We start from the raw sequence: 21,253 nt of genomic DNA, 5'->3' as shown, positions 1-21,253 counted from the left end.
AGGAATCCTGCAGGGACTACTGTGCTCTGCTGCTTGCCCAGCTGTGGGTGCACTGACCCCCAAGTGACCCCCAGCAAACTCACTGGGAAGTGCCCAGCCCAGCCATTGGAGTCTGCTGTGCCTCAGTGCCAGTCACAGGCCAGGCTGATCTGGGTATGAAAAACTCCAGGGTGCTGCTCCTGGGGTGTTCTTCCTGGCCACACTCTGAGGAGTGGATAGGGCAGCCCAACAGGCACGCCTGGCACAGCAGGAACAGGCAGTGCTGGCATATGTTAAATCCACAAACTAGGAAGGGCTAAAAAACCCAAGGAAGCAAGCATGGTGCTGGAAACCCAGTTGCCTTGGCCATCTCAGCATCTCCTGCAAAGGCCAGCATCCACGTGTCCGCATTTCCCTCACCTCTTTCAGGTGTTCACCGGCTGGCTGCATTTTCACCATAAAAAAAAGAAGATGCCTCAGCTTGGCAAAGACAGAAGTGGATGGGGAAAAAGGTTTGCTACAAGGCCCCATCTTCTCCACCCATAGCTTCACATATAGGAAGTGATCACAGCACCAAGTCAGAGTTCATGGTGTTTGGACAATGCTCGCAGGCACAGGGTGTGACTCTTGCGGTGCCCTGCACAGGGCCAGGATCTGGACTTCTTGATTCTGACGGGTCCCTTCCCACTCAGCATATTCTGATTCTATGATTCAACAGTACTGCATCCTTCACACATGCCCAGTGGCTGGCTCTCCTCCTCAAGCTGCTATTTCACAGCACACAGAGGAGGAAATGGTTGTTTTTGAGACCACAGCATGTATTTGAAAGCCTCATCGAACAGTGCTGTGAAAGTGCTCTGTGCTTGCCTGGCCATGCACCCAGCACAGGGAGAAAGCACAAAGCCGTAGCAGCCTCCACGACCATTCACGGCCTCAGATCCTGGACCACCAGGGATGGGGGAGGGAAACTTCCCTGCTGCATACCTGCCCCAGAACCACAGAGTTAAGCAACTACGTGGGATTAGCAGCTGGCTACTGGGCATTCCTGTCCTGCTGCTGAGCTGTTCTGGGCAAGGGGAGTACCCAGGCCTGACCTACACACACCCAAATGATTTTCCCAAGTATGGAGACCAGGAGTGTAACAGCATTTGTTGTGCTAATGTGTTCTCAAAGGGCTCCCAGATTTATGGGGGCTCTTTGGACCCAGCATCATCAGCGAAATTACCAGTGAGCATCTAACTCCAGGACTCCAGAACCTTGCCCAAGTGTGAGCTGGGAAGAAGAGGGGGCGATCTTCAGATCCCAGCTCAAGCCTGCAGTACCGGTAGAAAAAATCCTACTCTGAGATGCAAATGGAGCAAATTTTGTACTGGAGCCACTGGCTAAGCATGGAAGTAATCCTCTCAAAAGCTATTCCTATAGTCAGCATGATCACAGCCACACATTAATGCCAGCACACTGCAAAAATAGAGGGGCACTGACTGAAGATCTTGTCTCTCCCTCCTTGAGGAAATTGCAAACTTCCATTTCTTTAATCTAATCATTTGCAGGAGGAGATACTTTCTCTAGAAAAGCCAATATAAGAGGGCTGAAAGGTCGGATGGGATAATATGTAATCCAATGCGATAAGGGCTGTTTACAGAATTATTAATCAAACACAAAAGGGAACAGATAGTAACATTTTTTATTAAATATTACAGTGGATCAAAAAGTACAAAATATCTTTTGCCTGCTATGTGATTGGGAAACTATTGGCACATAATACAGTATCAAAAGCATTAATAAGTACAATTTGGAAAACATACAAAAATTGAGTGTTTATAGTTGGCTCAGCTTTATTTCTGGTAGTGTTTAAACTAACGCAAAGGTTACTCAATAACCTTTTAAATGGGAAACTATATAATATTACTGGGCCATTTTTATATATACAAATCATCACCTTACAGAGCATATAGGCTACATAACTTGAATCACAAAAAGTATACAATATTTACAACAAAAGAAAAGTTAAAAAAGTATAAACAGCTAGTAGATTATGCTGCCATTATTAGAACGTATTTAAAACTGTGGGGCTGGGGGGAGAGGGGAGGAGGAGGAAGAGAACTAACGAAATATCAACCACATGTACAGCAAACAGCGCTCGTGGCAGCGCTGCCAGTGCCACCCGCCTCACACCAGTGCAGGAAGTCCCACTGCTCATCAAAATCACCACAATCGCAAAACTGGACCAGATGCGACCTCACTGATCGCTGCAAAGGAAGCGAGCAGGCGGTGGGGGCAAGGGACCCCCATCGTGGTCTCTGGAGCCAGCAGCCCCACGTCTCCCCAAACGGGGCAGAGGTGCTGGCAGAGGCAGCACAGCACTTGTGCCCTGCTTGAGCTCCAGCTGCTGCCAAGCCACCTTCTCTGCTACTGGGACAAACTACTTCCCAGGCATGAACCCACTGGGCAAGCTCTTTGCACCAGGCCAGCTCGCAGCCACGACAGACCTGCTGCAAACTGCTGGCCTGCTCCCACCCCACCTGGCCAGGGGCATGATCACACTGGGAATCAGGCCCTACTTCCCGTGTGCTTGGTGAGGCCTGGCACAGAGTGTGGCCAGAAGCTACACACGAGCCGTTTGCTGCTGGGCCTTTTCCTTTGGATCTCTCAACCTTTAGCATCCCTAATGCATCCTGGACATAGTGCGTTTGAATTGCAACATTTCTTGGAACTGGCTCCTAGCAAATAGATTTATGACTCTATTGGCAATTAGATTCTGCAGTTTCCTTTACAAACCTACCAATAACAATGGTCTGATTGCACAAAGAAAGGCTTGTGCAATTTCATTCAATAATAAGGCCCCTTGAACTCAAACAATGCAAACAAAGCCCCATTTAAGACACTGAGAAAAAAAAAAAAAAGACGACTTTTCAGCCAATGAAGAATTCAACAGTCTGTTGAAAGATTTCCAAGATTTCTGTTAAAAGAGTTCTTAAACAAATAATGCATCGCTTCTATTGGGGGTTTATGCCACCATTTCTTTTCCTCAGCCCTGATGTTTTGCCCAGTATATTATGAGCTTCCCCACCCGGCAGTGGCCAGTCTCCTCATGGGGCAAGCGAGGAGCCCTCCTCCGCTCTCCCTGTCCCCCAGCCCTGTGCTGCCTCAGCATGGCTCCAAAAAGCCTACCAGCAAACTCCAACAGGACGTAACCAAAAGGACATTGGACACTTTGCATAAACAAATGCACAGCTCCAGAACACACAACCAAAACAAGGAGAAACATTGGCTTTGCCAAACACACGACAAGCTTCTGTGTTTGCTGTAGATTTTTATATTCTCTACCCCTTTTCCCCCCGCCCTCCTCCCCCCTGTCCCCAAACCCCTGATTCTTATGTGATTCAAATCTAGTGCAACTTTACTAGAGATGTCCTCCACACTGTGGCCTCTGCCTGGATGAGCCTGCGGTTCTGTTTCCTGTATGACTTGTGGAGCAGTAGGATACTCTGCACTGGCACATTCATGTTCCAAGTTCTACTAGTCTGTTTATCAATCAATTAAATATAGTTTTACCACAGGAATATAAAGTATTTAATTGAAGAAGCTGGATTTTTAACAGTAGACGAGTATACTATTCTGGTTTCCACCTTTGGATATTAAGTATGATACATTATATATTGTATTTGGCTTCATATCATGGGAAAATTTAATGACATGCCTAGCATGCAAAGTGTTTCTTAGTAGTTTCTGTTTTTTTCTTTTCATATCAAGTACGCTGTCTTTGAACAGTAACTGAGATCGTTTGAACCACAACCAATTTTCACATTGCATAAAGCCTCCAAGTGACACTTCGCTTTATCAATGTCTGTGCTCAGCTGCATGGTGGTGACGTCCTGCAAAGGGAACATACACCCACAGGGAAGCTCTTTCATCAGGAAAATCCAGCCTCTCCATGCCTGGGCTTTCCTCCTGCAAAAAGATGCCCAGGGAGAAGCCGAGATCCCTGTAGGTGTGTGGAAGGACCATCCCGACCACTGCACGGAACCCCCTACCCATCATGAGGCACAGGACCCAACCTGTGAGCCTCTGATTCAAATCCACACTGGCTCCTCTCACAACTTCTGAAATTCTCAACATTCTCACAAAACACATATCTGTTTTCTGCACTCCTTTGTCATCCAGCAGCTTATTAGGGAGGTTTTGTTTTCTAGACCATTTCTCTGGTAGGCAGGAGGGTTTCACAGCCTAGGTAAGATTAAGTACAACGCTCGACAAGTTCACAGACCACGATATAGGAAAGCAAAGCTCGGTGGGTGGGGAGAAGCGGCGTAGGAGCCATCACAACAATGGGAGGAGGGCAAGAGGTGCTCAGCACCTCACAGGGGTGGGCCGTGGGGAAAGGAACCTTGTTCGCATCCTTGCACCATAACATCACCTACAGTATGTTTATAACCATTAAGATTAATCTGAACCAGTTGCTTCAGTTTGTAAACAGTAAACGTTACCACAAAAACAAAACAAAAACGCTGCTCAAAAGTATAAAGAAACTGGAAAAATTACAAACACGTAATAAAAAAGAAATTAGGACAGCCACAGCCTTTAAAAAAGTTGCAGATAAAATGATACTGTTTAATTTAAAAAAAAAAGAACCCAAAACAAAAAAAAACAAACATAAAGAGCACAGAATATACTGGACAAACGAAACTATATAAATTATTGTGACCAAATGTGACACTGGTAGTTTACGAAGTGGATATGTACAGTCAAATTAAACAGTGTTTACCATTCTGTTCTAATAGTGTTAAAATGAAAAAATCTATTGCCGTTTTACTATACATTGCATTGATCGAATCTTTAAAGTCAGGAAAAGTTACCCAAAAAAGCACATCCACTGATTGTACAGATTCTTGGTGCACTTCTCCTTTCCAGGTTCATCTGAAGTCCTTGACTCATTTGCAACAATGCACGGCATCCGGTCCTTGGCTCAGCGAAAGGCAAATGCAGCCCTCACCAGGGTTTCAGTGAGCTCAGGACTGGGCCTGTGTTTCCACAGGCTCCCTTTGAACATCTGCTCTTACCATGTTCAAGTCCTTTCAGAAAACACATATGCAAAATCCAACTATTTTTTTCTTTTTTTTTCCTGTGTTTTTTTTTCTCTCTCTTTTTTTTTTTTTTTGGTTTGGTTTTCTTTTTTGCAAGGGCAGGGATAAGGGGTGAGGGGGCTGATGTGGGAGCCAGAATTAAAGAAGCAGTCCTGTCTCCATCAGACTCCGAGGTGCTCCTCTAGGCGGGATACGACTGCATCCTGGTTGACAAAAATACAGATTGCTAAATCTGCGAGACATCGTCACAGGGGGAGGAATGTTGCTAACTGAACTTTTCTCCTCAGACCTTTTTTTTGTGAGCGAGGGGGTTTACAGTTTTGTGCTGGGATGTACAGAGGATAGCTGGGAAGGTGGGAACGCAGCTTGAGGGTTTATAGCAGCTAAAGGATAAATGCTGTTATGCAAAAGGTCACCGTAGGAACTTCCTACAGGTGTTGCTGCAGCTAAGTGTCTGTACAGTTGCTGGGAGTTTGCAGGGGACGTGAGGAATTGTCTCTGCACCATGAAGGAGTGAAGAGCCAAAGGCTGCATGAGTGGGGATAGCACGGTCTGATTTTTCAAGTACTGTAGGGGATGAGAATACCCGGGTGGGAGGCGATTGTTCAGCCCTGTGCACAGGCTTCCCGGATACAAGCCTGGGAAGATGGGGGCTGACAGGGGAAATTTGTGGCTTTCCAGCATGCTGCCAGAGTGGAGACCATGCACTGACTTGCTGCCTTCCCCCTCTGGGTCGGGAACCTTGTCTTTCGCTGGAGTCTCCTTTGGTAAGTGTATAGGAGAGACAGCTCGGAGCTTTTTTTCAGAAATGACTTTGTCCAAATCCTCCAGGCTCCGTTTCAGAGGCCGGGCAGCCCCCACGTTCTGAGGGCTCGTTCTGCGGCTGATGATAGGATGCATCATCCCCTCCATCTTCCTCAGGTTCTCCAGCCTCTGGGCCTGCTGCTTCCCAGACCTATGGAGCAACTCGCTGTGTTTTTTCGGGGCTGTCATGGCCATGGGGGACACACGGCAAGCTTTGGGGTTACAGTCTAGGCTCACCGCCTGGCTGCTTCCAGCCTGGAACGGGGAGATACCTTTGCATTCTTGCTGGGCCATGGATGAGTGAGGGAGGCTGGAGCCCGGAGCCTTTGCAGTCTGTTTGTGTATGCTCTTTGGAAGACTCAAATCTGTTGGCTGATCATCTGAAGAAGTCTCCACTGTTGCCTTTTTTTCTTGCTGATGCAAAGATGGGCGATAATTTAAACTTAGTTTTTCTTGGTGTTTGTGTTGAGTAAAAGTAGAAATATTTTCAGACTCTCTGAACATGTCCCGGGGGAGGTACTTTGATGTCTGTTCATTATTAAGGTGGTGTTCTGTGTGCCTATAAAGGCTGTGCAGATGAGGTGATGAATAGAAATCTGCCAAGAAAGTGGGCACATGGGAGTGCTGCAGTGCCCTTTTCTCACTCATTTTATCTTTGCAGTCTTGGATATCCGACTTCGGTAGGTACGACTCGGCAAGAGAACTGAGGTGATGTTTTGAAAAATCACAGCGCTGAGGATCCGGTTTACTTAGCATGTCGTGTTTAAAAACATCATTAATTGACTTCCTTTCTTCCTTCGTTTTAAAACTCTGTACATGTTGTATGACTGAGGGCCTATTAATTGCTACAGGATCAGAATTAGGGGCATGGGGACCTTGCGATATGCCTGAGGACAGTTCATCTCTGCTGTTGAGTTTCTTTTTGCTGATCAAAGGTGGAGGAGAACCGTAAGGATAGTTACATGAGAGCGCAGCCCCGCTGACCTGTGACAGCAGCTTCTTCTTTGCCAGGGGTGACATGATACCTGGATTACCTTTTGAGTACAGCAGCGGTGTGTAACTGAAAGTGGAGTCATCGTTCACGGACCCGGGCAGCTCCTTTTCCTTGAACATGTCGAAGTTCTGCACCACCAGTACTTTGGGCGTTTGCTTTAGTGCGTTGTGGATATCTTCATTTCCCAGCTGGTCTACTTTCACCGTGCAGTTTGCGATGTAATCGGCCATCTCTGGCAGCTTCTCATCTTCCATGTCGCTCTGAGTGGGCAGATGAACTGGGAAAGCTGTGAAGGGCATTTCTGGAGGTTCACTTTCTAGGTTGTCAGTAAAAGCTTTGTGTAGTCTTTGTTCAGGCTTTGTGTCTTCCAGGGCATCTGCTGGGGGATGTAATCGTTTTGTGACAGTGGCATCCAGCACAGTGTCTTCTTCTGGGGACATGGATATACTTGAGAAAGAGGACGAGTGCTGAACCTCCTCCTTGGCTTTCTCACTGTTGGTGTTGTTTTCTGTCACATCTGTCTTTTCCAGAGGCAGTGTCCGAGCTGTCTCTGGCGAAAGAGATGGAGGGCCTTGCACAGGTTGTTTCATCTCTCCCACTGTCGGGTGTTCAGGGAAGTTTTTCTGGTCTGCTGATTCTTGATCCTTCTCTTGTTCTGATGAAACCTAATGAAATGATTCAACAGACAGTAGTAAGAATGCAGCATGTTCCAGCAGCCTGTTTGTAAGGTTATGCACAGTACACAGCTACTTTTAGGGAAGGACTTGCCAACCACCTTGCTGGCACGTGAAGGCTCTAACATCAGGTACTGGGCTCAAACAAAGAGAAGTGTCTCCTGGAAATATTACAAAATACACCATCCCTGTCAGAGTCACAATAAAGCATTTCAAAACAGCAGATGTTTGTAACCTGATGAGAGGCACTGGTGGCTTGATCAGATAGCTAAATGCTGAGGTTATATACTCTTTCAAAGTTAGTTAGGCAAATGCAGAAGAGCAGATTTCATGACACAAACAGTAAGGCTATAGAAATTTCTCCTGCTAGCCAACTTCACCTAAGAAAAACGCACTATTCCTACGCTTTCCCTTCTCTAAAGTCTCTCCAGCATAGCTATCTTAAAATTCAGTAATCACACAGGAGATCATTCACACCCAGTTCTGCATTAAAGTGTGAAAATGATAGAAATGGCATACTAGAAAACCCTATTGTAGGCAGCAAATCACTGCCACAGCTTAACTAGGACACACATTTTTTTATTACCGGATTAAAATGAAGTTGTCAACATTCAGTAAGTGTGTGTGCCTGCTATTACAAACATGGCTTTTGTATGTTCTCGTCAATGGGACCGTGGCTCGTTCTGCTCCCCCATTAATACAGCTTGTGTGCACAATTCACACTATTCATCCCATTATGTAGCTGGCTGAACTGTGACCCACAGAGGTCACCAGAGCATCCCATCTGCGATCGAGCTGACTGACAGCCCTTTTCAAAACTGCTGTCACTCTCCTCTGACATGTTGTGGTAGAAGACAGTCATAAACCAGCAGCATTGTGCGACTCCTTTATTATTATTGTTTTCTTTCTTCCTTCACTGTAAGGATAAGACGCATCGAGAAAGTTATCATCTAAATTCTGCTTTATGGTCTGTCGCAGGAGCGGGGAATCGGAGATGGTCTAATGAATCTAACCCTCTCAGAGATTTATTTCTTCACAGCTGCTTTTAAATATTCCTGTCTGTTTGGTTGGCCTATTAGTTACAGTGTCTGTTAGTCATCCTAACTTCTTCTTTTTAAACTCATAGCTCTCTTTTGCAGCCAAATACCATCATTAGGTCCTTTACAAAGAACCATCGCCAGTCTCTCGAGCTTATAAAATTACAGGCAAATACCAGACAGATGAGCAAAGCAAGGAGGAGAAAAAAAAGAGAATCATATTTAATAACTGTACATTCTGCTCTCTGTTTCTGTTAAGCAATACTTTGACTGAAGTTTCAGCTATTGTGAGGAAATGTGCAGTCTAAGGCTAATAGCATTTTGTCTGGTGTCTTGTTACACTGACAATGTCATTGTGATGGAAGGAAAACAGTGAAGAGCACAAAGGCAAATGCAATCCTAATAAATTAAAGTTATATTCTCTCCCTGCATACTTCTAATGGTGCATGAGTTGAACATGAAATTGAGAGGACCACACATTTGTAACTGGATTATGCTTTTCCAGCTCACAGCTTCCAGGCCACATGAAGAAATGACTTAAGCGGTGGCTTGGATGGGGACGTGCCTACACATTTATGTGGTGGCCATAGGGCTCTCCCTCAGAGCAATACCCCATCACTGCTGTGCCTGGATGAGGCCTCAGGAATGGGGCTGCACTGCCAGGGCATGGCTGCGGTGCGAGAGACAAGCAACCTTTTGCCTGGCTCCAGCAGACCTGGATTTTGCTCCACCCAAAGGAGCTGAACATCTCCTGCCTGCTACCCTTGTTAAGCGCCACATCCTGGGCATTGAGCCCTCCATATGGCAAAGCACAGATGAGTTCTGGAGGTGAAGCATCCACCCTGCAGCCCCTTCACTGCTCAAGCTTTGTGTGATCACCGACTCATATGGTGACTGACGTGGAGGTTAAGGTCCTTAATGGCCCACCCTGATCAAATAGGGGCAGGACACGTCTTCCTCCCCAGTCAGGGAGGAAATAATAATTTTGCTATAAAAGCTACCATTTTACAATAGGGAACTGCTGTAATTGTACATTTTTATTGTCTCGTCTAGGCTCCCTACATTTCCGATAAGCACAGCTTAGGAACTCTTCCTGCAAACCATACAAAAATAACTTCAGTTTAAACAGCAGGAAGTTTGAGATAGGGAACAACAAAAGCAAGGAAATTCAAAGTAAGGCTGTTGCTCTGTTGCTGACTTGTTATGTTGGGCTTAGTAGCAGCAGTACAGATAGTGTGTAATGTATCTTTCTGATCCAAGACCCTCAATAAATAACCGGGGATGAAGGAATGACAAGGAAAGAGGGAGCACAAGCTTTCACTTCACTTCTCCTGGCTTTGGGCAAATTGTCCTGTAACCTTCCAGTGACTGAAGCATGTTTGTGCGCGCTCTCCTCTCCATGTGTTTTTTTTTTCATTTTATCCAAACAGGGCTCCCCCTACTTTAAAAGTACAATGTCAGAGAAAAAAAGTCTCTCTGGAGATTGCTCTTAAATTAGATATTAATGGTACTGTTGATCAAGGCCATTTAAAACACAAATTCTTCTCTGCATGGGAGATTAAATTGTCCTCGTAAGCACAACTTAAAGAGGTAGTAGGACATGAAACCCAAACTTTTCTGTTCTCAAAACTGGGTACATGGAGTCTTAGAGGCATCTTTGTTTACAGGTCCTGCACTGTTTTTTTAAAACAACGAGGAGGAGGATTGTTGATAGTTGACTCAATAAAGTTTCCAAACAAGTTTAGAAACAGGACTTCTGTACCTGCCAGACGCAATGAAGTCAAGGGAACAGCCATAGTCTGCTGGGCACGTCATGTGTTTCGACATTCTTTAAATACTTACTTTCACTACAACGCCTTGAAGGCTGCTGTGATCTGGCAGACTGAGACAGGAAAAGCAACATGTTTTGCAGGGGTTGTGTGTGAGGAGCTTCACCATCTCCTTCACACAGAGTGCAAGCAGGGCACAGGAGAGAGTGGGCAGGATGTGCAAAGGAACGTGCTTAAGTAACAGTGTGGCAAAAACCCCACTGATTTTGTATCACTTAACAACACTTGAAATTTACACTTATTTGCAGACAAATATGAATTCTACCATCTATCTTACCCTGTGCTGTGAACATAAAATCTCTACCCTGAGGGCTGTCCTATGCCTGCAAGTAACATGGCTCTATGTGGAAACTGGGGCCTGCCCATGTGAAGCAGCGTGACGTGATAGGAACCTATTATGGCTGAATAGGAACCTCAGCTGAAAGCCATCTGCTGCTTGAGAGAGGGAAGTCAATGTCAGGGCTTGGAAGTTAGTTTCCTCAAAATGAGACCTTTTAGTTCAAAAAGAAACTTAGTATAATATAATAAAAATCCTAGGGAGTAATATGTTTTCTGACAGTCATGCATACATCTGTGAGCACAGGAGGCTGATCCAGAGGTTACCATTATAAAACTCAGCTGTGACCAACAGTTACCACAGTATTATCAACAATATTAGAGGTTCCCGCACCCTATACTTAGATTAGGAAATAACTGTGGTAGTTGTGTGGTTTCCCTTTGGCAGCTGCTGATCTGTTAGTGGTGACCACTGTATAATACAATGAGCAGAACTGGTACTAGTCAGATCCAGCACTTGGTCCTCTGCCATCCCTGCTGTGCAATATGGAGCAAACTGGCTGCCATTCACAGCCCAGAAAAATCCCAGCACAGACAGTATCACAACAGCTGAATTTCCATTGCTGAGCAAACTAAAAGGCCAACTGGCTGGAATTCTCCAGTCTAAATCATATATTTTATCACTGGATTTCATGTGATTAAAACTGTGCATTTTTAATTGAAAAACTGAAAAGCAGGGAAGCAACCGACCTCAGATGCATCTTGGGGTTTCTGTGAATTATCTTTTTCCTTCTTGCTCTTTTGGTTTTCATTTTTGATGCGTTTTGTTCCAGACACTTTTGTTTTTGCTTCACCCTCCTGGGAACTGTTATCCTGTTTTCGAGGTTTCACTGGAGGCAGTGGCTTATCTTCCTCTCCTTTAATAAATCTTTCATATGGCAGGATTAATCTAGGGGATTAAGGAACAAATAATTGATCAGGTTTTGCTGTTCTAGCAAAGAAAAAAAAGTGTATCTACTATGAGCAGTTTACTTAACAAATCCATTTTCTTCCATGCCACAAAAGCAACAGTTTAAACTCTACATCTATAAATCCAAGTATAAGAAATCAATTTATTTGGCAAGATTATCATGTGGCATAAATTCAGTGGAGTTGGAGTTGGTGTGGATCAGCTGTCAGTAACTCTGCAGTGGTTTGTGTGGCTACACCAATTTGTACCAGATGAGAATATCAGCCATTATGTTTCAGACTGATTTTAAAAAAAATCCACCATTTATTTTTATTTTCCCTCCCTGAATTTAACAGCATGCAGCAAACTCCAGGAAAACACCTACAAAGCCACAGCCAACTCAATAACAGCTACACAATTTCCAGGCTGGTGGTTCCGTTGAGTGGAAGGGCAGTGCCAGGAACGTGGGAGGAGCCAGCAGGAACCCTACAGGGGTGGGCACAGCACCCGCCTCACCGTCACCAGCACCAGCCCAGCACCACCGTGCAAGGCACCCATGTAGTGACAGTCACCACGCTCCCTGCCTTTGCCAGGGAGCCTTTTTTAAGGAAGAAGGGGAGAGGAGAAGAGTTAAAAATGAAGGAATTCTTCACTGTGGAACTGTCTGCCACAAAGTGCACGAAATCGCTTTAAAAACACAAGGAAGAAACACAAACAAAAAACATCCTCCCCTGAAAGCATCAAACACACCGAGTTTTAATCTCTCTGTTTTCCCTTTGCAGTTCTTGATCTGAAAGGAAAAATAACTGATATAATTAAAAGGGATGGATTGCATTACAATCTCAGTTTCAACTTCAGTGATTAAAGTTTTTATAATGCACTTTGGTATGATTAATGACTCACTGTGGGATTAATACGAGACTCAGACTTTAAAAATATGAACTTTAATACAGCAAACATAATTTGTTAAAAAAAAAAGACAAGTTGACTCTACGAAGAAAATGTACTTTGCTTATAAACAACATAAATCTGCTCAAATACCAGGAATCCTTAATTATCTTTAATCTAAGACTCCAAGGCAGAAACCTCTTTGGTTCAGATATTCGTTTGTTATCCTAGAATCAGTTTCTAAGCATGCAATTTTGATTTACATACTTAGATGTTCAAACACAGTTTGGGCTTAAGAGAACAGAAATTAGATTGCTCGTGATCATAATATTTTACATTTTAATAAAATACAACATAAATTATGTTAAAATATAAACCTAATTTATGCTATATTAGAAACAAAATTCATTAACTGAGCATGCTCTGACATGGTATGTGCAAAGAGGCGTGAATAATACTTTCTAGCCCTGAATTTGGCAGGGCTCCAGTAATGAAGCTAAGCAGAGCCCACAGGGAATATTCATCTTCAGATCCCATTACAAACTGAGTTTAAACATGTTACAGCTGCTAAAACTGGAAACTGCTCCCTCTATGCAAACTTAGCAAAATAATACGTAGTTGCCAAATACCTGCTTCCCACTGTAATATTACAGTTAATGTTTATATAATAAAAAGCATAACTAAGCAGAAGGAGAAAAAAATAATCCTGTTCATACTTGAGGCTGCTACATTTCATTCGCAAAGCGCAAATATTGGTGAAAACACCGAATTCCTCCCTGTGCTGCACAAAGCACTTTGGACTTCACTAGAGGCAAGGTTGGGTTTCACACAGGGCAGTGCCAAGGCCACTCTCCCATGTGTTAAATATTTAAAATCACTTTTAATAAAAACACTTTTTATTACAATAATTGTTAGCACTGCGAGGGGAGTGTTTGACTTTGTTTTGTTTCCATGGGAACGTGTCGCCCATTAAAAATCTACATATTCCATCCGTAAAGGTTTCAGACACTGTCCGGTGCCTCATGGGAGATGGAGATGCTCCCAGCCCCAGGAACGAGCCTTTCCTTGGAAGATGCCAAGTGATTAACCTGGTGGCTACAGCTGGGCCAGGAGCAAGGCCCGGGCCGACGCGATTAATCACCACTCGCGTGCTCTCCGCCGAGCCTTGTAGGGTAACGCGGGACTCAAACTCCTCCTCCTCTTGCCTCTGCACCTCACCAGAACTCATTAGCTTGGGTGCTAATTAGTAACTGTGGCTTAAATTTCCTTTTCTGATCTTAAGGGTTCATGTGGGAGTACAAGGTTTTCATTTTAGTTATTTTTCACTGAGCTCAGCAGTTGGCAGGCCGACAGCAGTAAAAATACATTTCACATAGCCGGTCAGCGGCCTGGAGCCAGCGGCAGGAAATCTGGAATTAAATGTTTCATGTATCGGGGAGGCGGCATGACTAAGGTAAAACTGAGTCAAAACACAAGGATGGCTTGTTCTAGGATTTTCCCCTCCTCGTTTCAAAGGAGGGCAGGCCAAGGTGGCTTTTGGGGGCGGCTGGCAAGGAGCCGGGCAGGAACGCGGGCTGTGAGACCCCAGGGAGCAGCACCGAGCTAAGCAACACCAGCAATTGCCGCTTCATGTAGAGATTTCCGTTGGTTGCAATTTTCACTGAATGTTTTTTCAGTTATTCTGTCATGGTACAACACAATTACCCACAGGATATGATCTTATCATTTGATTATTAGAAGTTTTTATAGCGCGGGAGTAATAAAGCTAATACAGCTCTCGGAACATGTAAGCAGCCGGCTCACATGCCATGAAAGCAGCCGGCTTAGCCAATTTAAGGTCAATATTGCCCAACACCGGAAGAATGCGATCTGCTGTTAGCCAAATACTTTAGCAGAATGTGACATGTCTGAAACCAGCACGAGATTTTTTTTTTTTTTGGGTCAAATATTTGCAGTGCAGGTAAGATTTAATCAATCTTTGAGCAAAGAGAGGTAAAGACAACGTCCAAAAAACTGGATCCAGATACCTCGAATGTATCATATGCTGGAAACAACAACCATGTTTTCAGTTGCTTTGAACTGTGGCTGTACTTCCCGACAGGGGGGGAAGTATCAAAGTATTCATAAAAAAAGAGAGGGAATATTTTGTGGTCTGAAGAATATTTACTTGTAAAGCCTGTGAGAAGACCAAATAAAAGGGTCTTTATCATGATCAAGATTCCAATATTAAGATTAATAAAATGTATTATTTATAAGTCAATTAACATAAATAGAATATGTAAGCACTAGTGTATTAAAAAAATCTTTCCACAGGCAGCAGATTTTTAGCAGCATGAGGTTTTTTTTTTTTCCTGGAATAATACAAGAATAACATTTTCCAGCCAAGAGCAGAAACAGTAGGGGAGTCTTTGCTATCACAGGGCTTCTTATTAAATTCAGTCACTGTGAAAAGCCAGTCTTTTTCCTTTTTTCTTTTTATTTTTTTAAAATAAAGACAACTTAAAATCAATACAAGTTAGATTAACAAATCAGTACTATACTAATCCTGATTTATTACAATCGGCAATATTAAGTTTAATCACGTATGAACTGCTACTCAAAAAAAGATTTTCCTTTAGTAAGTCCTGAATTAAATAATGGTGCAGTGTACTGAGTTTTTAGATCTGCATCATCTGATATTATGAAAAATTCAATGTACTTCTCTGCGGCAGATGTCAGAGGTCAGCAAATCTATTACAGTAATGTAAGTAATCTGGCTTTCTGCCAACCTTTTTTTTAAAAAACACTGAAGCAGATAATTTTATATTTACAAATTCTAAAATCCTCCAGGGACTAAATCTCTTTCCCAACAAAAAGCAGAAACTTCACATTAGAGAAATGTATTTCACAGTATATCAAACATGTCTTCATCATTAGCATTTCATAAAAAGAAAAAAAAAAAAGCCCTTAATCTTTATTAGTCAACATTTTTTTCCCAGCTACAGAACTAACAATACAAGATCTCATCTGAGCCAGTAACCACTACATGTATTGATTATGCAGAATGAATGACTTTTTTGGCCTGACTGCTTCACAGGACACATGAGAGCACATCTATTTATAGGCATGATAAAAAAAGTAGTTACAATAATGCAAAGGATCTGACCAGCCCAGAAAGAGGAAGGAAATTAAATGTTAAGGCTGACAGTTTCCTCTTTAATTCTTCCTACTGTGCATGAATATGACGGGGCTCTGGGGCTGGGGAGGAACCATATGCCCAGGACACGCAGGGTGATGCGAGAGAAGGAGGCAGCTCAGCACAACCCCTACAATATTTTTTTGTATCACTGTTTCAGTGTTTATTTTTGTTTTCTTTCTGGCAGAATAAAGTATTTCAGCATGTCTCCCATTGACATCATTGTACTTTCTCAAGGGCTCCAAGCCCAACACAAAATAGGATGCACTGGAGCCTCTGAGCAACACGAATAATCTTGGAAGGACTTAAAATACCAAAGTCCATTCCTTGGGAGATGTTGCCCCATTCTCATGCTTGGCCAGGTTAAGGAGGCTAATTGCAACAGGAATGGAAAATGATTTAAATTTGCTCCACCAAATAAATACAGCAATCAGTTAACCCGTGGAACTCACTGCCAATGGATATCTTGGGGCCAAGGGATTAGTGAGATTATGCAAGGATTAGATGCTAATGTAAATCATGAGAACATTAAGCTGTTCGAGCTTCAAAAATGCTGAAAAGGGACAGGCAATAGGTCTCTTTAGTGGTAGGAATTTGGAAAACGCTTTCCTCCTGAGCAAATAAGGCCATGGTGGCTCCAGCTCCTCACTCTGCAGGCACTACCAGGACTGGGGGACAAGACAGCTGCTTTTTCCAGTCCAAGAGGGCACCCATCTATCTGCTCCAGGACGTCCTCACAGCAGCCGCGCAGAGCTGCCCGCAGCCCCTGCAGCCAGAGGGTCTGAGTGCAGGGCTGGGACAGCCCCTGTGGTGCAAATGGGTCCCTATGAGTAACCTCAGTGAGAGAAACCTGATTCTTTCCCCCTAGAAAGTCAGCAGCAAAACATTCAGCTGTTTTAAGGGATCAGCAGGAATGCCTGAGCTCTGATCCCAAGAGAAGTCTTGTCTTCTTTACCCTGTTGCTTTTCAAAAGGATAAATCTTAGAGCACTGGTCCAGTGTAGGTGAGGGAAACAATGAGGGAAACCTTCAACAACGATCAGTTGGTGGGGATAGCCAGGAGCAGGAGGCAGCTCTCCTGGGCACCAGCAACACGTTCCCAGCAAAGACGGGAGAGGAATAACCCAAACTTTAAGGTCTCAGCCGGTTTTCCAAAGTGGAAATATAAAGTACATTGAGGAAATGAAGCAGTGTGTTCCTGAAGTCTGATTTCCCCGGATTGCATTGTACAATGCAGGGGTTACGAAAGCAAGCCTCACGTGCTTTTGTGCAGAACACAATAGCAATGGTTTTATTTGCATTTGTGTGAAGTACAAAACTGGCATGTATTTTATCAGCAAAGACAAAATATGTTGGAGTTCAATTTTCTTTCCAAAGAACTTTCCTTCCTTAAAGAAATGGCTCTTTCATCCTTTCAACAACAACTTTCCTCACAGCCCACTGGGAGTGCTGGTGGGTAATGAGAATGGCTTACTGCTGAAAGGTGGGAACGGCACTGCTCTAAGAGAATTCAAAGACACTTTGTTTTAAGTAAACTGGAAATTAGTGACATTACAAACACAGCTGTTGATTTAGCTGCACAGCCCAGCGAGGCAAGCTCAGGCACTCCTGATCCTAGGGCTCAGCAGGGGGAGATGAGCAACTCCAGTCTTTTGCCTTTGGTGCAGATTTACTGCAAGGAAAAGACCCAAAGGAAGGGTGGTGGGCACAGAGCAGCTTCCCCAGGTCACTCTACCAAAACCACTACCAGACTCTGGTTTGGCCATAGTCATGGCAGACATGCATTTTGTTTGGTAGGTCCATGGAGCGCCTGCAATGCTTGGTCCCTATGCGCAGAACAAGCTTACAGATGCAATTTTGCATTGCCGGTGGGGTGCAGGTCTCCTGGCAGGACTCCAAAATCCTGCCGACCCTCCCTGGGAGCTCTGAGTCATATCTATATTGCAGAAAGCTGAACAAACTAGGGGCATTCTCTTTCATGTTAACAAAATCCTGAAGTATGAGGTGGAGACTCCCAGCAGCACTGGGCAATCTGAGGGAAAAGACGTTACTCTCCATCATTGGTGCTGCTCCTGCAAAAGAGAATGGCGCACCTCCCACTGTGCAGCACCCTCCTGGTACAACTCAGCTCCCAGCAAGGAAGAGGGGCTTGTCCCCTTGTGTCAAGTCTGTCCCTACTCCTGGATGTCAAGAAATGAGATTACCATGCGTGACACTGACCGGCTCCAAGCACTGAGCTGGAGCGCTGGGACCCCAAAGCCCCGGGCACTGCAGGGCCTCAGAACCCAGTAAGTGCCACGCACGTGTGCATGGTGGGCATGCCTGGCAAGGGCCCCTCTGCTTGGCTGACAACCCACCGGGCAGCACACAGCATGCCCCAATTCTGCTAGGACAAACTCCTGGGTGAAAGGAAGGATGTAGGTGGGAAAACAATTCCGCACCAGGAGAGAGATCATCTGCGTGCAAGCACTTAAAGGCAGCCTGACTGTCCAGCACTTTGCACTCAAGGACTCCTGCTGACTCCAGTGCTGGCCAGTAAGTTTCTGAGGCTGAAACCCCAGAAATTTTGAAAAAACTGCACGTTCTCAGATGTTTTGAATGGACAGCTAGGGATCTGTTTTAATGGTAAACAATTACATTCCTCTGTCATCTGATACTTTTTAAATTTTGGGGAGGGGGGAGGCTTTCTGAATTTTCAATAGTTCCTTTGTTAAAGCATCTGTTATTCACATAATTGAAAAGATGTTTGTTCAGTGGTATGCTTGAGAGTACAGTTATTTAATCTTAATGATAAAGCCCTGAGGGCAGAAAATCATAAGTAGAAACCTCTTGTTATTTATCAAAAAGAAAAAAAAAAAACCAAACCAAAAACCCAGGGAAAAAAAGAGAACTGAGACACCTCATCTATCTTCAGGCTTAAATTTGTGCTTGATGGAAAACTATTGAGACAATTTGCAACTTGCGAAGTTTTCTGGGAGTCTGGGAGTAGCTGAAGTGTGAGGGGGGGCAGGGAAGTGGGGTGAAGACAAAAATAAAACAAGGAGAGAAAACTGTTGCTTGGCAAGTTTTTTTTGGGTCAAACAAAGAGCTAGTTGTAGTTTACACCATGACATAACATTTGATTAATTTTTGCCTGGGGATGTTTTCACACTTAACAGTGTAAATCAAAACCTTCTATTAATTACAATGTGTATAAAAAGATAACCATAAGCAATTTCATGTAGATGCTATACTAGCCCCCCACTTTTTGTTCCCTCTAAAGACTGGCTGTTATTTCCTGCAAAACTCTACTGAAATGCTTACACGTTATGAAAGTTATCCAAACGCTTTAGAAAACCAAACAGCATTTGCATGGAACACAGGGCTCTCCTGCATATTGAATTACTGCACAATATCCTTAGGGTAGACAGACTTTACGGCTGTTAAAGGGAAACCGTGTAAGGGACTTATTTCAACCTGTCTTGTGTTTCGGTAATATATAATTTTTATGTGGGTGATTTAGAAAGAAAAATGGCAGAATGGGCTCTGCACTGTACAAGACACTGCATCTCCTGAAGTTCAGTCCCCTGTTAAGGGACAGATGTGCAGGGTCCTCTGCAAGTGCACAGGGGCCACACTCACAGACAGAATAAAACCCTCTGCAGGTCAATGTCCGAAGCATGGGCACAGCCACCCTGCCCCATTGTGAAGAACTACAACCCATCCCACCTACCTGGTCCTCCTCAAGTCCCAGGTGGCTGTGGCTCTGCAGAATAATTTCCCACTCAGCCCCCTTAATTTTGTGAGAGCACAAGGCCTAATAAACCCCTCTCCAGCTGGGTCTGACCAGGACAGACTGGTTTTCAAAATGCTAGTAAACTCATGAGGGCCAGCACGCAAGACACACTGCTGAAGAGCAGAACTCGGGCCATGGGGTTCTCTGGGTCCATCCTTGCTGGAGACCCCAAGGGAGCCCAGCTTCCTGCAGCACCCAAAGAGGGCAGGAAGCTACTGGTCTATGGTACCATCCAGATGCCTGCCACGACACCTTCCAACAGCGACACCAGAGAAGCCAAGGAGAGTTACTGCATGCCACTGCACACCACAAATCCCCATTGCATGTATGTTTGTGCACAGCTCGTGCACAGGAATTGCTCTGGAGGAAACCAAGATGAATCACAGACAGACTTGGAGACAGAAAAAGGCCCCAACAGGCAATTGCTAGTATTTTTGTTTTGTTCAGTGCATTTTATTGGGAACTTTTTATACCTTGCACACTGAACTAGCAGGTTGGGTTGTTTGGTTTGGTTTTTTTCTGGGGGGGGACAGTGGTGTAATATTTACAAAAAATCCCTAACAACAACATCATCAGCACTGCAGAAATACAGCCTACTGCTCATGCCAGAAAGTTAAAGCTGCCTATCATGTGTTTTGTGTAAAAGCGAAAAGAAACCTCAAACCCTGCATGTGAAAACCACATCTGCATTATGAGGGGAAGACGGCATGGAGTAGAGTGTTTCACAGAAAAGTAGCCGTTTCTGAGGGTTTCTTGATAAGAGAGAGATGTAGGGTACTGACAAGGGCTGTAAGAGTTTCACAGGAGCAGTGCAGGCTGAATCAGCTCATACCAAACCACACACGCCTCTAGCTGGCTGTGACTGTGAAAGGTAAGTGCATGAGAGGAGCACAAATGAAGAAAGTAACGACCAAAACAACACCACCTCATAAGCTCTGTACAGTCCAAGTCGTGCACAGAGCAACAGCCCCATGATGGGAAAACATTAATGCTTTTTATATTGGTAATCATCTGTAACATGAGCAATTAAGTACAGTACTAATGGACTATAGCCAAGAGCCTGGTACTAATATTAAAAACTGACAGAGATGAATAGGTTTGGAAGGAAAACTAGGCTGACAAAGACATTTTTATGAAGTGCTTGGGCCTATTTGGAATAACCCAATCAGAGGCAGGTCCAGACCAGCCATGCCTACAGTGACAATAACGCATTCATTGGCATTATGTGATGCCTGCTATGCTTTAAGTAAAAACACCCATTGCTTCTACTCAGAAACCTGCACTTTCATTATTATACTCATTAATAAAACAAAAGTTGTCTAACTAATATACAAATAACACTTAATGAAACACTGGCAGCCCTGCCTTATTTTAAAATGAAAACAGTTACTGGAAACACGAACTGTACTACATGATAAATGAATCAGTTAAAATTGCACACAAAACCTTTCTTTCCCTTTTACCAGGGAAACAAAGCAAACACTGCCCCAACTGAAGCACTCTACCTACCTATAGCACACCAGCAGCTACCACCACAAGCCCTGCTCCAAACAGCAGGGTGCAGAGCAATACATTCCCCAAAGCCTTTAAATCTGGCTTTGTTTCAGCTTTTGCCATCCTCGGTACCATGAATCGGCAGCCACATGGTGGCTTTGCAGAGATTGTAAACACCTTTAGAGAAAGCAGTATTTCTTCATTGGATTTGCTAGACAGACAATTTTGCCCTCTCCAATGCTTGTATTTTGTGCCTGGGTTTTTTTTTTGTTTGTTTGCTTGTTGTTAATGGAGTT

At 44.1% G+C, this 21,253-nt stretch overlaps 1 protein-coding gene across 5 annotated transcripts in view; it reads right to left on the bottom strand.

The window, feature by feature from the left end:
* Positions 1-1,644: 1,644 nt before the first annotated feature.
* ARID5B (AT-rich interaction domain 5B) overlaps positions 1,645-21,253 on the bottom strand; it is a 117,789-nt gene continuing 98,180 nt past the window's right edge. For all 5 annotated transcript variants that reach the window (XM_048310814.1, XM_048310817.1, XM_048310815.1 and 2 more), the window contains 2 exons: positions 11,428-11,626; positions 1,645-7,526 (listed from right to left, as the gene is read on the bottom strand). In XM_048310814.1, the coding sequence (XP_048166771.1) occupies positions 5,376-7,526; positions 11,428-11,626 (2,350 nt within the window). In that variant the 3' untranslated portion in view covers positions 1,645-5,375. The remainder of the gene's footprint in view (positions 7,527-11,427; positions 11,627-21,253) is intronic.

Source organism: Corvus hawaiiensis, chromosome 8 (assembly GCF_020740725.1).
Source record: "Corvus hawaiiensis isolate bCorHaw1 chromosome 8, bCorHaw1.pri.cur, whole genome shotgun sequence".
In the NCBI taxonomy this organism is placed as follows: domain Eukaryota; kingdom Metazoa; phylum Chordata; class Aves; order Passeriformes; family Corvidae; genus Corvus; species Corvus hawaiiensis.
This window is presented reverse-complemented; position numbering and strand designations above follow the sequence as displayed.